Here is a 16,337-nt window from a genome sequence, read left to right as displayed (position 1 = left end):
CAGGAGACGGTGCTGTTGCTGAGAACTAACACCTACACATTTCATTTTCCTTTTCTTCTTTTGCTTTTAATCAAGCAACAATAATGGAGATTATTGAAGCTGAAGGTATTATTATCCAAAACTCTGTAATAGTCAGTGGTTTAACCAACACAGAGAGCGATGACGAACTGTTTAATGCTCTGAAACGACACGGGTCATTTGCCAAAACTGTGCGTAACGACGACAAAGAATCCGAGCTCTACCAAAACGTGATCATTGAGTAATTTACTTTTATATCTTAAATCTTATCAGTATTATAAAACTAAAGTAAAAAGAAAATCTACTAAATTACTGCTAATAATTCAGACAAGTGCTACACATCCTCAATGAACACATGTTTGGACACACCCTCCCTCATAAACACACACACACACACACACACACATCGACCACCTGAACAGAGCTCACAATGACTCCAACATTGGGAATACAGAACTGAATAATTTACTACCTTTAAATTCAGATCTATTCGCCTACTAGAAATATCCTCAACACTTTTATTTATATCCTCAACAGGGTTACTATTGTTAAAACTATTGAAACTACCACTAAACCATACCAAAAAAACAAAACAAAAATCAAGAAAAAAAAAAAAACAAACACATTTTGATTACTTGGAATAAAATAAATATGTAGTGAAAGTAAACAAACGCTGCTTATAAGCTGCTTATTTCAAGCAACATTTCTTATGTGTTTAAAGTTGAAGTAGGCCTAAAATAACTAAAAAAAAAAAAAAAAAACTAAAAAGTAATGTAAAATTTTAACTAAAATGAAAATATAAAAATCCAAAATATTAACAAAAACTAATAGTGTATCAATGATACTAATCATAATAATAATAATATTCACTTATATAATATAATATTATTAATCTGACTGCATTGGCACCATCGTATGAGAACTGAACTGAGCTGGACGATAACAGCATTGTATTTTTCAGAGTTGATGTATAGATAAATGAACTAATTTAATGACAAATGATTTTTTACAACAGAAATGAATCAACACTGAACTGACTTCAGATGGACAATGACACTGTTTTCTTCTAGAGCTTCTACAGCCGAAACAAACTTTGGTGCATTATTTTCCTGTTGAAAACAATCTGAATTGTAAAAAAAACCCATAGAAATAAAGGTCACAACAAAAATAACACTGCATTAGACACATTTCTCTAAACTAAGATAGTCTATAGAATATGTCAAAACAATCAACAGCCGCTAAAGCAGTTTTTATTTGTATATGGATTACATTTAATTTAATTCTAATTCTTCAAGTTCACATTCAAAACCAAATTTGCAAAATCAAATGCTAACAGCAGACCAGAACAGCTCTCCCAACACAGCGTTTCATCTGTCCCTGTGAAAGTCTGACCTCTACAGGTGACCCACAGGAAACAATGAATAAAGCCTTTATTTTAGTCAACTTCTTTTGGAACACTTTTCAATGAAATGTGTCCTAATGAAAGGTAACAAGATGTCGCTTAAAAAAAAACACCTGAAGTAAAATGTAAAACTGAAACAATAATTTATGTTATGACCTAAAAATAAATTATGTGCTCATGCTTTTTCATGATTTTCCTCATCATTTGAAAATTCTTTTAAACCAGACACAGTCAAACAAACATATACACCTATAAGGAATAGCATCTTCCATGTTATGTCATACCATTTAACAAGTAACCAACCATACACACACAAACCAGTTTACAGTCAGAACGTCACCCCTTTGCAAATTTGATTATGAAAATTCATTCAAACCATCATGAAAATCGTATTGTGGCTTGTTTAGCTCTCACAACAGAAACGGTGAAGGATAGGCGAATATTATCTGAACAATTGGATGTCATTTAAGCTTTCTGTAGTATTTTATCTGATATTATGACTGACATTCACACCAATATGAGGATGAAGGCATAAGCAGTCATGGGGAAATATTCAAAGACTGCAAAACACTCCAGCATAAGGAGAACTGCTGAAGAAGGACGGCGAGAGGAATAAAAAAAAATTGAGAAATCTGATTATTCTTCAATACTGTCAACTTTTCCAGGACTGGAGCTGGACTATGACTGGCCAAGCAAACACAGCATCCTATTGCCTACAGGTAATGTGATGTGCCCAACATTTAAATGTTAAATTGTTTTTGCTTGCGGGTATGTTCATCATAAACGGTGCTCGATACACTGAAAACTGAACATGAAATATATACACATACTGTTTGTCCAAAGTCTTGTAGGCTGATGTGTTTAGTTAAAGATATAGTGAACTATCACTGTCACACCTGGCAGTAAAATGTAACAAATCAGAGGTTTTTGACATTTTAGTATTAACATTACGGTAATATTAAAGTCTATGAAAAAACAAATATGTATTGCCCCAAAATTTTAAATAAATACAAATTGGGGAAAAAAAAATATTGTCACCTTAATGAGTGTCCAAAATAAAGAAGAACTTCACATGTTTAGAACTTGTTAGTTGCTTTTATTTACTGTACTGGACAATTTATATTTATCTAAATACAAATTTCATGCATTAAAGCACATCAAATGTTTTTAAGATCAAAAAGTGTGTCCAAATGTTTGACTGTTGCTGTCTGAACCCTTTGAAAACTTGTGGATTTCTGCATTGATTGTTTGGGTTGCACGATCGATCGATTTATATCGCTATGTGCGATGTCATGTATAGGGATTCGAAACGCACTTGATTCTTGGGTTAACTGCAAAGTTTAACCCTCATAGTGTGAAAGTTGATCATTTGCACATGGTTTAGGTCCATTCAAGCAATTTAAAACCATTGGAGCGCAAGAACACATGAAAGAAAACTAATTCAGAATTCACTTACATGCAAAATAATGTTAAAATACCAGTCTCAGCAAGTATCCTCGTAAACACAATCACATGCGGCTTTTGTGAACGTAAACAAATGAGAAAGAAAACGCATGCGAATCAATAAATTGTATTAAGAGCTTTAGCTATTAAAGTGACGGCAGCTTATTAAACCTGCGGCTGTTTCAAACAACACAATACAAAGAGAAATTCAATTTTGTTGCTTTAACAAAGATTAATTGTTGAATTAAAACAGTGAAGACTATCCAGTGTTAGTTTGATTATTCTGTTAGACTTAACTGAAAAACTTAAAGCGCTCTTTGTTTCATATGTATCTTTGTTCTGTTGCATTTATCTAATGGTTGCAGTTTTTTATTTTACACAGACACACTCCCCTACAAAATCAACTCGATTATCCCAGAATGATTTATTCTTTCCATATAGAGCTTTTCCAGTTATCTGGTGAAACCGTAATATAGTACACTGTAAAAAAATATTGTTAGTTTAACTTAAAAAATTAAGTAACCTAATTGCCTTAAAATTTTAAGTTGATTGAACTGGAAAAAGTGAGTTAATACAATGAAGGATATTGATTTAATCATCAGAAACTTAAAATAATAAGTTATCTGAACTAAATAAATTATTTAAGTTGATTTGACAAAAGAAAAAAATGTTGTGATAACAAATCTTGAATATATTATTAATATATTATATATATAGCAGTTGTTTTCTAATATCGTGCAGCAGCCCTTGGATTACTCATAGAATTCAATATGATCTTAAAGAGAAAAACAATCTGACTTACTAATACACAAACAGACATTGGGTGATTATTCACTGTACAGGTGGAGAAAGTAAGTGAACCAAAAGTAACCTCCAAAAGATAAATTGATGTAAATTAAAGAGATAAGATTGAAAGTGATGGTCACACAGGTGCCCTGCCATTTAAATAAAGGCACAAAAAAATGGTTACTAATAAATCTGATCTGAAGAAAGATTGGCTATAATGCTTAACTAAAAAAAACACAACGCTACAAAAGAGTTTCTAAAGACCTGGGAGTTCATAAATCCCTGTCTACAAATGTGGAAACTTCTGGACAGTTGCTTATCTCCCTAGGAGTGGATCACTAAGAACATAATGTACAATCCCGAAAGAGGTGGGAAAGAATCCAAGGAGAACAGCAAAATAACTTCACAAACTGCTAGTCATTGTTCATGTGTCCAACATCAGAAAAAACACTGAAGAACAAACTGCACCTTATGAAAGGACAACACATAGGAGACTCAGATTTGGCACCCGGATATTCCAGAATGCTTCAGGGAAAATGTTCTTTGGACTGCTGAGATGAAAGCTGAACTTTCTGGCAAAAATACACAACCCCTTTTTAGGGGAAAAATGTGTTTGGTGGAGGATTTTCTGCTGAAGGATGATCCACAAGTTACTAAATTCAAGGGTTAACTTACTGAACAATTGCGTTAATATCTTAGTCAACAATTGTGACTTAAATTCATTTTTTTTGAAGTCCAGGTCATTTTAAATGGCTTGCTAACCTATTATTGCAGCTGCAAATCCACAGATGGCTGCAAATGAAGAACAGTTGGACTTTCCCTTATGTCAAAATGTAAATATGTACAAATTAGATTGTAAAGCGATGTAATTTGGCCTCCAGGGAGGCAATACCATGACCGCAGAGCTGCCGCAGGACTCTGATGAAGATACCACAGACCTGTGGAACATCCTCTTCAGACGACAACACCTCCAACAACGCCTTCAGTTTCTACAGGAGGTCCAAAAGAGGAACTCCAAAATAGAAGGTAACTCGATTTTTAAGAAATGACTGACCATTAAAATGTACCTTGATTAGTTTGATCAAACATTACTGGAGGTATTTAAAACCACTCGGCCGGCTCAAAGACTTCATCGGTGCATCAGCATGTGGCTTTTTCCCTTCCGCAATAAAACATGCAAAGAATGGAGTGCAATTATTCTTTCTCTCTTAATACTAAAGTACAGTGTTGTAGTCGAGACCACCTCACTCGAGTCCGAGTCGACATCGAGACCAGAAAGAGTCGAGTCCGAGTCAAGACCGAGTCCATAGAGAGTCGAGCCCGAGTCGAGTCCGAGACCAGAGACGGTCGAGTCCGAGTCGAGACCGAGACCAGTGAGGGTTGATTACCTAATTTACTTTTATTTACTTAGAGAAATCCTTTTTTTTTTTTTTTTTTTTACTGAATTTACTTAGAGTTTAAAAAATATGATCAGTTTAGGGTAAAAAGGCCACATAGTAGGTGGTGTTAAAAGTAATTTTATTACAATTTGTCATGCGCAGTTGCGCACTAGAAAATCACCAATCACTGGGCGTGTCAATCAATTTAAAGAAATATTTTATTAACATACATTAATAATCATGAAAAATATTTTTAATTGAACTCGAGTGGACTCTGGAATAATTCCGAGTCCTAAAAAAAAAATGTTCGAGTACGAGTCAATTCCGAATCCAAATGGACACGAGTCCATGACAAGACCAAGACCATTGAAATATGGTCTCGAGACCGAGTCCGAGACGAGTCCGAGTCTCGAGTACTACAACACTGCTAAAGTAGCTGCACCTTTGCCAGGATATAAGCATTCAAATTGCAATGAGTCTTTGGCTGTCATTCATCTTCATGCTTACATTTGACTAGTTAGTACAAACAATAATTTGGTTGTTTTACATATTTCTATGCTTTTAGGTAACCTTGCAAACGAAGATGGCCCTTCAGAACTGGACAAAATCGAAGAGGAGTTGGAGTTACTGGAGCAAAAAGAGAAGGATCTTATTGAGAAAAACAGCAAATGGTCGACAACACAGTTCACAGACAAAGGCATGTGTCTAGATGATTAAAAATAAAGTAGAAAACAGAAAGGCAAAAACAAGTTTGTGAAAAATGTAAAAAAGGATTTCATATATTTTTATATATATGTATTATCTTAAATGACTTAAAGTATGTAAATGACTCAAGTACTAATTCAATTTATTTAAAAGTATTTTAGTCAATTACATTTCTAAGGGGGAAAAACGCACATTTTACTCCTTAAGAAAAATAATTTAAACCCATGAAACACAAATTTTCATATTTCTGCACATTATTATGTAAATCTGTCCTCAAAACACATCTCATGATTTTTTATATTAATATAAATATTCAGAACATTGAACATTTCAATTAAACGATATGCTTTAAGAAAAGCATACACAAGAGATACACAAAAAGCATTATGTTTTGTAAAACTGTTTCTGTTTTGGAACATTTCCCGTCATTAGTATGCAAATGTAACACTATTTATCTTATGTTGTGTTATGGTGTGACAGATCCGAATCAGGCTGCAGTACAAGGACTCTACATTCTTCCTGTTTCTCCTAATGCTCTCCAAATGGAAAAAACAGGTGTTGCAAATATAACATGAATTATTTTGTATGATATACTCACGATTTGAGATGGAAAAGCTCCACAATCCACAAACTACATTCTTACCATTTCACCTACAGGAACTATTTCCTCTATCAGTGCTCTGCAAGAAGAAAACACAGGTAAGATAATACATTGTTGTACAATCGTCACAACTGACACGTTGCAGGGCAAATACTATACAAATGTCTTGGATTAAAGGGATAGTTCACTTTGAAATAATTTTTTGGTATGTTTTAGCTTACCTCAAGGGCATCCAAGATGTAGGTGTCTTTGTTTCTGCAGTAATTTCAATTTTAATATTTTTAGGTCAAACCGTTCTTGTCTATCAGTCATATAATGGAGGTCTATGGTCACGACCTCAAAGAGCATGCACAGAGAAGTCCAAATTAAACATGATTTAATGACTCGTAAATGTAAGTACACATTGGCGGCATAAGACACGAAACGAGCGGTTTGTGTGAGAAAATGAGCAGTATTTATTTATTTATTTTTTTTTAAACCACAGCCACCTCCAAGTGATCTGAAGGCGTGGGCGCTTCGGTCTGCGCAGCGCAAGCGGCGGAAACCCCTGAAAGTAATCTCTCGCGCGTGTACGTCACTCATTGTTTACACAGAAAAAAATATTGTAGGTAAGACAGCTAATTAAAATGGTACTAATTTGAGCTTATAAAAAGAAAACAATTACGTATGCTCGCGCGAACTCTTCTTCCCTTCCGAAGAGATCACTTTCCGGCGCTTGTGTAGACCAAAGAGCCCACGTCCTCAGATCACGGACGTGGCTGTGATTACGAGAGGTAAAAACAATAAATACTGTTCGTTTTCTCACACAAACCACTCGTTTCGTGTCTTGAGCCATCAATGTGTACTTACATTTACGAGTAATTAAATCATGTTTAATTTGGACTTCTCTGTGCATGCTCTTTGAGGTGGTGGCCATAGAACTGCACTATGACTGACAGACACGAATGGTTTGACCTAAAAATATAAAAAATTTAAACTACTGTGGAAACAAAGACACCTATACCTTGGATGCCCTTGAGGTAAGCTAAAACATATCAAAAATTATTTCAAAGTGAACTATCCCTTTAAGATAGCCATAGAATTTGTTTCCATATGAATACATTTAAACAAAATGAACCTGTTTCGCCTTCCCAGAGACCACAGTAAAACTTGAAGATGTCACCATGTCCCCTGCCAACGTGAAATGCCCTTCTTGCCATAAGACCGTCACTACTGAGATTCGCTATAAAGTGGGCAGCAATGCCTTCCTCTTTTGCTGTCTCTTGTCTGTGGTGGGGTGAGTAGCTACTCAACAATGAAGAATCAGTCAGTCACTGACCGAGAAAGAGCGCTGTTGATCCGAATATAGCAAGTAAAAACAGTCGTGTTGATATTCAGACTAACGACTGTGAATGTAGCCTAGTGTACAATAAACAATAAACTAAGGTAATAACTCACGTTTTATTCAGTTTTGCCAGTTTGCCAAATCAATTTTTACTCCGTCAATGGAAATAGTCAGCCGGAAATAAACACGGCAGAACGTTGAGCAACACAGGCTGAATGAATGTTTTTATCCAAATGGAGTGGATGATTCGACGACTCACTTAGAGACAGTCACTTAAAGAAACAGTTCACCCAAAAAATAAAAATTCCCTCATGTTGTTTCAAAACCATATGACTTCTTCTGTGGAACACAAAAGAAAACATTTTTTTAAACATCTGGGTAACTAAACTGTTTTTTTAAACAAAACAGACATTTCTTAAAATAATGTTTCACAGAATGAAGATATTCAGAGAGATTTGTAAAGACACGAGGTTGAGTAAATGAAGACAGGATCTTTCCACTATCCCTTCAATTTGTTGCTGAATGATTCAATCGATTTGATCGATGATCGATCTGATGGACGATTCAAAGACTCATTTGTCACCACTTATGTACTTAAAGGAGTAGTTCACTTAAAATAAAAAAAATCCTGGAATGTTTTCATCAAAAACGTTAATTTCTTTTCGACTAAAGACAGAATGACATGCATATCTTGGATGACATGGGTGAGTAAATTATCAGCAAAGTTTTTTTTTTAAAGTGAACTTCTCCTTTGAGCCTTGTCAAAGTCCTTGTTTACTGTAATCACATGACTTTTGCAGTTTGATACAAGCCCTGAACACTGACCTGGCTCGGAAACAGTATTTTGAAACACTAACTGGGTGAAACTGTTCAAGAACCACTCTTGTTGATATTCCTCCTCCCATGTATTGTTTTGTTCATTAAATTACTGTTCTTCATTATTCAAGGAGATTTTTCCTCTCTAGTGAATCTGCAAAGCAGGCAATTTTACTACTTAAAACTTAAGTAACTATTAAGTTTTCTAACTATTTCTACAATTCCAGAACAGTAAAGAAAATTTTCTTTGTCATTTTTTTGTTTGTTTCTGGCACAGGTGTCTGGCCGGATGTTGCCTGGTCCCCTTCTGTATGGATCGCTTCAAAGATGTCGCCCACATTTGTCCGTCCTGCCACAAAGACATCTGTGCAGTAAATAGGTTTTGAGCATAATGTTTCAGATCGGTGATATACTGTGACTGTAACAACATCAGAAGAGCCTGAGCACAGCGTGTTTTACAGAGAAAGGGATTTTTTATCTCTATTCTAGCGACAGAATTGTTTGGGAAGCCAATGTATGCTTTGAGATGCAGTCAAGCAATTAATAACTGTGCTAATGACATGCTTATAGGGTGATAGCTAGTCATGAGTTGTGATGGAAGAAGTACGCAAATCATGTAGCATTTTGGCTCATTTTGAGTCAGATATGACCAAATCATGGTTTATTAACCAGAGTTGTTTGCTATACAGTTGAATGGGTTAAACTTAGTGTGAATCGCTTTAACCAGTTGACAAGTTTATTAATCATCACTATGCCTTGGAGTGGGTCTTTATTTCTTCATTTCATTTTGTTTTTGAAATGTAAAGCATTACGTCTCCTCAATTAAAATACTCCTAAAGTATCAATATTTGAAATACATACAGGCATGAACAATGTGGATAGTAACAATGATCTGGATAACAATCCAAGCCCTTGAGAGATTCGATGTTTATCAATACAATGTCTTTTTTAACAGCATAATATATTCAAACTGGAATGGTCAGGTTTGAGTGACATTTGTGATTCTACAAATATTTATATATCACTAATAGTCAGGTAAATGAGCCTTAAGGACAGTTATAGGAAATATATTGTAAATAAATGTCACTATTTTTGTAAATGAAACTTTCTAATGCATCATGAAGACCCTAAGAGTCCCATTTGAAAAGATGTGTCATATATCAGAATAGAAAAAAAACATCTCTTGTGGCAAATAAACAATAACAGACACATTTTCTGCATGTCATTCCTCTGATATATTTAAGAGACTCTAAAACATCATTTATGACAGTATTTTCACAATACATACATTTTCATTGACACGTGATGGCGTATATAGTCATATCTTTAAAACTATTCACAAAATATAGCTCATGGATGCGCCAGACGATGTATAAAAATATGTATTACATCCATTAAAATATATACACAATGTGCAAAACATATGGCATACAAATGATGATTGATCTCCCGCTTTGTAGGATGTTCAAAGGCGGCGGGAAATATCGCCCAGTGTCATCACCACTGATACATAATATACATTTAATATTTGATAAAGAGCATGACATCTACAGTAGATGAGTCCAGCAGACGTTATTGAAAATGAGAAGTTTGACATCCTAAATGGCAAAAACACAAGCCACGGTGTTTCTAATCTCAGTCAAAACAGGCGTCCAAGCAACTAGATGATATAAAACTGAACATCTCATCTACTGCATATACTGTATTCAATACAGCACTGTATATAAAATGCAAGTTATTGCTTTACTCTCCAACTGCACTATTAAACAGAAGACGGGACACTTGTATTGACTTCATCTCTAAACTTTTTACAATCAACTAAATTCAAGAAAAATCGAAAACCACCTACAATAACGTAAAAAAGTTTAGGATCGGTCTGGTTTTTCAATGTTATTCAAAGAGGTATCCTCTGCTCACAGGAGCTGCATTTATTTGATCAGCCTTTACTGTAATAATATTTCACAATATTACAATTTTAAATCACATGTGATGGCAAAGCTGAATCCAGTCTTCCAATTAAAGTCAATCCATTGAAACAGTTGAGGAAACTTTAATACACTTTCTCAGGATTCTTTGATGAACAGAAAGTTCAAAAGAACAGCATTTATGTGAAATGTCGTGTACTGTAAGTTCTGATCAATTTAATGCATCCTTGCTGAATTAAAGGAGTAGTTCACTTTTAAAAAAAAACTATTGTTGATAATTTACGTGTCATCCATGTCATTCTTTCTTCAGTCGAAAAGAAATTAAGGTTTTTGATGAAAACATTCCAGGGTTTTTCTCCATATAATGGACTTCAATGGGAACCAAAAGACAGTTTCAGTGCAAACTGCAAACTGTTCAAAGGGCTTTAAACGAATCCAGACGATGAATAAGGGTCTTATCAAGCGAAACGATCGCTCATTTAATAAATAAATAACAAAGTTTAAGTTTTATAAGCTCAAACGCTCGCCTTGCTCTGTTCTGTGATGCGCGTTCGTGACTCTCCTGTTCGAACTTGTATATCAAAATGAACGAATCTTTTTTCATGTCATTTGATTCATGCAATGAACGAAATGAACAAATTGACTCCGGAAAAGATTCGTTCATTTTGATCGAACAGGAACGCGTGTCACAGAACGGAGCAAGGTGACCATTTGAGCTTATAAAACTTAAACTTTGTTATATTTTTTTAAATGAGCGATCGTTTCGCTTGATAAGACCCTTATTCATCGTCTGGAATCGTTTAAAGCCCTTTGAACAGTTTGCAGTTTGCACTGAAACTGTCTTTTGGTTCCCATTGAAGTCTATTAAATGGAGGAAAATCCTGGAATGTTTTAATCAAAAACCTTAATTTCTTTTCGACTGAAGAAAGAGAGACATGGACATCTTGGATGACATGGGGGTGAGTAAAGTATCAGCAAAAGTGTTTTTAAAAGTGAACTACCCCTTTAAGGAATTCATTTATTTAAAAAAAAGAAGAACCTGACCCCAAACTTATGAAGTTAGTGTCAATATCTACATGAAGTGGCATAGTACAGTATTTGGCCATTCGAACCATCAGGTTTTAATCCCACAAAAAGCTGTATAACACATGATGGAAACCTAAGGTCCAGTTCTTTCTCCTTCACTTACTTATCAGAATAATAGTATGATAGGGTACATAAAAATTGCACCAGGCTGCATTATAACAGCACTCAGTAATGCCAAAAACGCCTGCATTATTCCTTATTGGACTAAATGTCCTCATAGCTACACACCGCAGTGAATGACCATACTAGCTGAGACTAGTATTTGGCATTTTTTCGTCCCTGGAGAGGCCACAACTTGGACAGTATGCAGAGCAAACAGTACAAAGCCTTAAAAACAAAGCAGATGGGCATCGATAATCGACTTCTGAGCAGACGGCGCGCAACACGGAAGCTTTTTTTCTTTTATAAAAGCTCATCTGTGTGGTTGATATACAGTAACTGTGAGGTGAAAGTGCTTATATACAAATAACATGTATAACTGAAACCCCCTTTGGATCAAGCAAAACTCACTTCACATCCGAGAGAGGCGAGTTCGAAGCCATCGGACACGTATTGCCTTGCCGAATGGAAAGGAGTCACGTCATAGCAGGATATACATATGAATGAAAAGATTTTTCCATGAGGTGGTTGACATCAAAACGACAAACAGAAAGGGCCAAACAGAAGAAGAGGAAGTTTCTCTGAAATATCAAATCAATTTGATTATTCACATGCAAGATATTTGCAAATATATATACATAATGTTGTCCATTTACACAGACATTTCATTTGGATGGTCTTATTTCAAACAGTATAACAGACAGAGACACTCAAGCACACACACATGCACCCACACACAGAAACAAGCCTGCTAAAAATGTCGAAATTTCATCATTTCGTTCTCAGACTCCCTCAACAAACGAATTATTAAGCTGCCAGTGACATTTAACATGCATTCTTAGCAATTGTCTGGTTTGCTTCTGAAACAACCCCAGAGAGCTTTGCATTTTCAAAACTCCATGTACAGGAGGAATACACAGTTTTTTGTATTTAGTGTCAGTTGTCACTTCTGATGGCTTCATTTACATTTTTAAAAGCAGTCTCTCTAACGGAGGTTTGTTCCATGGCGTCAAGAATAAGCAAATAACGCAAAATATAGTGAACCACTGTGCCAACCCAACTGAGAAAAGTGTGGGAGAAAACAGGAACTTCCTTACAGTATGATGCACCTAAAATCAATTGAGTCGAACACACACTCCACTGAAGTGACGAACAATCACACACACGCTTCACAATTCACATACACACAAATAAGGTGATATCCAACAAGTTATGCGATGCGTGGCAGCTTTTCTTTTTTATACAAATATTTGTTCTCATTGATTATTGAAACTGACAGCTGATCCATGACAAATTAAAGGAGTAGTTCACTTTAAAAATTTACTCACCCCCATGTCATCCAAGATGTCCATGTCTCTCTTTCTTCAGTCGAAAATAAATTAAGGTTTTCGATGAAAACATTCCAGGATTTTTCTCCATATAATGGACTTCAATGGGGACCAAACGGTTCAAGGTCCAAAAGACAGTTTCAGTGTAAACCGCAAACTGTTCAAAGGGCTTTAAACAATTCCAGACGATGAATAAGGGTCTTATCGAGCGAAACGATCGCTCATTTAATAAATAAATAACAAAGTTTAAGTTTTATAAGCTCAAATGGTCGCCTTGCTCTGTTCTGTGATGCGCATCTGTGACTCTCCTGTTTGAACTCGATTATCAAAATGAACGAATCTTTTCCCGAGTCAATTCATTCATTTTGTTCGTTGAATGAACCAAATAACACGAAAAAAGATTCGTTCATTTTGATAAACGAGTTTGAACAAGAGAGTTTTCATCAAAACCTTAATTTCTTTTCGACTGAAGAAAGAAAGACATTGATGTCTTGGATTATATAGGGGTGAGTAAATTATCAGCAAAAGTTTTTTTTTAAAAAGTGAACTACTCCTTTAAGTCGTCAAAATAAGTTTTCATGTGTCTAGGACTGAAGAAATTAATCTGTCTGCGATTCTCAATCCATATCAAGCCAAATGCTCTTTGCAAACTCATCCAAGATTGGCCATTTATGCTTACGGAAAATCTGCAATTCCAGCTATACAAACCATGAATCGATTTATCTGGTCTGCAGTCAATCATCCTTCAAACAATGTGATTGTCTTTCAAATTAAATACCAAAAAGAGGGTTTATATATATATATGTGAGTGTGTGTGTTAAATAGATCTTCTCCATCAAACTGCACGACCGTAATTTTTGATGTTTTAAAACAACAAGGATACATTTATTTGATCAAAAATACAGTAAACAAGTGTATTTTTGGTCAATATACTTACAGTTTAAATGTAATTCAGTGTCTTCAGTGTCACATACTTCAGATATTATTCTAATATGGTAACTAACTTAACATCAATGCTGAAAACAGTTATGTAGCTTAATATTTTTAAGCGGAAATTGTGATAAATATATTTTTCTTTTATAAATAGAAATTACAATATTATAAATGTCTGTCACTTTTGATCAATTCAATGCATCCTTGCTGAATCATTTCTCGTTTTTTAACGGTAGTGTACTATATCTGCTACCAAATCTGGCAGTCAGCGCTGAAAAAGGGGCATTGTTAATAACAATGGCATTGTTGATCAAGGTCATTTTCAATTTTGTGCAAACAAAGCAAAATCTACTGTAATTCCACTATGTCTGGAATCCACAGCCTTATTTATAGACTGACCACAACCAATCTGATGTCAATGGCACATGAATATAAAACACACACAAAAAAATTAGCAATACAGCAGAATTCAATCTGCCCGAAAGACGCTCCCTCTCAGTATGGCACAGCAAAGAGAGCACATTCAGGACCCAGCCAACATTACCCACAAGGCTCTTGTGTCTATCCTGATCAAACAAGAGCGTTAATGTGAACGAGAACAGATGGTGAAAACAGAACCAGCATAAGTGAAGTGTACAGCTGAGCTGCAGTCTAGTCACGTGAAGCTGCCAGATGTGAACCCCTGCCACAAAGATGACCCCTACCGCACGCCCGAAAAACAAACGGCTTGTTGTGCGAGTGAAAGTTTAAAGCGATTCCTCTCAGTCCCAGTGCAGCTGGAGATCATGAGTGTCCAATAACTCAGAGGTGATGCCACCTATGGGCCCGGGCATGGTGATGTCCAGCCACTCCATGTTGTCCAGGCAGTTGTCTTGGAGACTAAAGGACAGGGCGGAGGAGGAAGGCGGAGGCGGGTCGGTGAAACCCAACTCGCAAGTGTCCATTGGGGAGTTTGGCTGCTCCAGCATCTGGTTTTGCAGCTCCTCCAACAGGCCCAAAGTCCTCTGCTCCGGCTCTGTGTCCCCAACCAGCGTGCCCTCCAGCAAAGCCTCCAACTGGTTGTCGGAGTCCAGGGAGGCGAGGCTGGGGAGGGGTTCGAGCATGAGCGCCGGAGGGGGTGCCATCTGCACCTGGGCGGGCGGTCGGGACAGGGCGGTGTTGATAGGCAGGGTGGTGATGTTGGCCGTGACGGGCATCATCTTAGGCACGGACGGGTCATGTTGACTAAAGGGAGTAATCTCTGCAGAAAAGAAAAAATAGGGTTGAACAAGAATGTTGACATTTTAATAAAACTTGTTTTTTATGTTTACTAGATCATGAAGATTTTTAAAGGGATAGTTCACTTTGAAATTAATCTTTGATATGTTTTAGCTTACCGCAAGGGCATCCAAGATGTAGGCGTCTTTGTTTCCGCAGTATTTTCAATTTTGATATTTTTAGGTCAAACCGTTCTCGTCTATGGTCACCACCTCAAAGTGCATGCACAGAGAAGTCCAAATTAAACATGATTTAATGACTCGTAAATGTAAGTACACAATGATGGTCTAAGACACAAAACGAGCGGTTTGTGTAAGAAAACGAACAGTTTTTATATCGCTTTTGTAACCACAGCAACGTCCAAGTGATCTGAAGGCACCTGTTGGAAGTGATCTCTTGCGCGGTTGCGAAAAAAAAAATCAACGTTGTCTGTTGATATATCAAAATCGTCTTCCATTGCAATTTCCTGTATATCTAAATATGTTTAGATCTTCACAGTGAAGGATAACACTTCTGAAATCTGTGTAAACAATGAGTGACGTACACGCGCGAGAGATCACTTCCGGGGCTTGTGCAGACCGAAGCGCTCTCGCCCTGAGAAGTACTTGGAGGTGACTGTGATTACAAGAGGTAAAAAGAATATAAATACTGTTCGTATTCTCACACAAACCGCTCGTTTCCTGTCTTAGGCCATCAATGTGTACTTACATTTAGGAGTCATTAAATCATGTTTGATTTGGACTTCTCTGTGCATGCACTTTGAGGTGGTGACCATAGACCTCCATTATATGACTGACAGACAAGAACGGTTTGACCGAAAAATATCAAAATTGAAAATACCGTGGCCTTGAGGTAAGCTAAAACATATCAAAAATTAATTTCAAAGTCAACTATCCCTTTAATAACCCTAACCGCCTCTCCATCAAACCATTCAAAAGTTTAAGGATTTAAAACGTTTTTGAAAAGAGTCACTTATTTTCACCAAGCATTTGATTCAACCATTTATTTGATCAAAAATACAAGAAAACGGTATTCTTTAAAACTTCGGTAACACTTCACAATAAGGTTCATTAGCTAACAATAGTGAACTACCTTAGTTCTTCGGCATTTTTTCAATATTTATATTCAAAATGTATTAATACGTTATTAAAATAAAAGGTTGTATTTGTTAACATTAGTTTAACGCATTGTGAACTAACATGAACAAACAATGAACAGCTTAACAAAGATGAAAA

At 36.0% G+C, this 16,337-nt stretch overlaps 2 protein-coding genes across 2 annotated transcripts in view; one reads left to right on the top strand and one right to left on the bottom strand.

Annotated features, from left to right (window-relative positions):
• Positions 1–3,905: 3,905 nt before the first annotated feature.
• On the top strand, positions 3,906–9,315 carry LOC120488744 (uncharacterized). Its single transcript, XM_039685377.2, has 6 exons — positions 3,906–4,675; positions 5,594–5,725; positions 6,214–6,288; positions 6,391–6,432; positions 7,469–7,610; positions 8,752–9,315. Exons 1-6 carry the CDS (start codon positions 4,543–4,545, stop codon positions 8,858–8,860), a joined length of 633 nt encoding a protein of 210 aa, XP_039541311.2. The 5' UTR covers positions 3,906–4,542; the 3' UTR covers positions 8,861–9,315.
• A 2,455-nt stretch (positions 9,316–11,770) lies between these two features.
• Positions 11,771–16,337, bottom strand: part of mrtfba (myocardin related transcription factor Ba) — a 45,561-nt gene continuing 40,994 nt past the window's right edge. Inside the window, exon 16 of the mRNA XM_039685380.2 lies at positions 11,771–15,085. Within this exon, the coding sequence (XP_039541314.2) occupies positions 14,607–15,085 (479 nt within the window). The 3' untranslated portion in view covers positions 11,771–14,606. The remainder of the gene's footprint in view (positions 15,086–16,337) is intronic.

This window comes from Pimephales promelas, chromosome 17 (genome assembly GCF_988280905.1).
Source record: "Pimephales promelas chromosome 17, fPimPro1.hap1.1, whole genome shotgun sequence".
NCBI lineage: Eukaryota > Metazoa > Chordata > Actinopteri > Cypriniformes > Leuciscidae > Pimephales > Pimephales promelas.
This window is presented reverse-complemented; position numbering and strand designations above follow the sequence as displayed.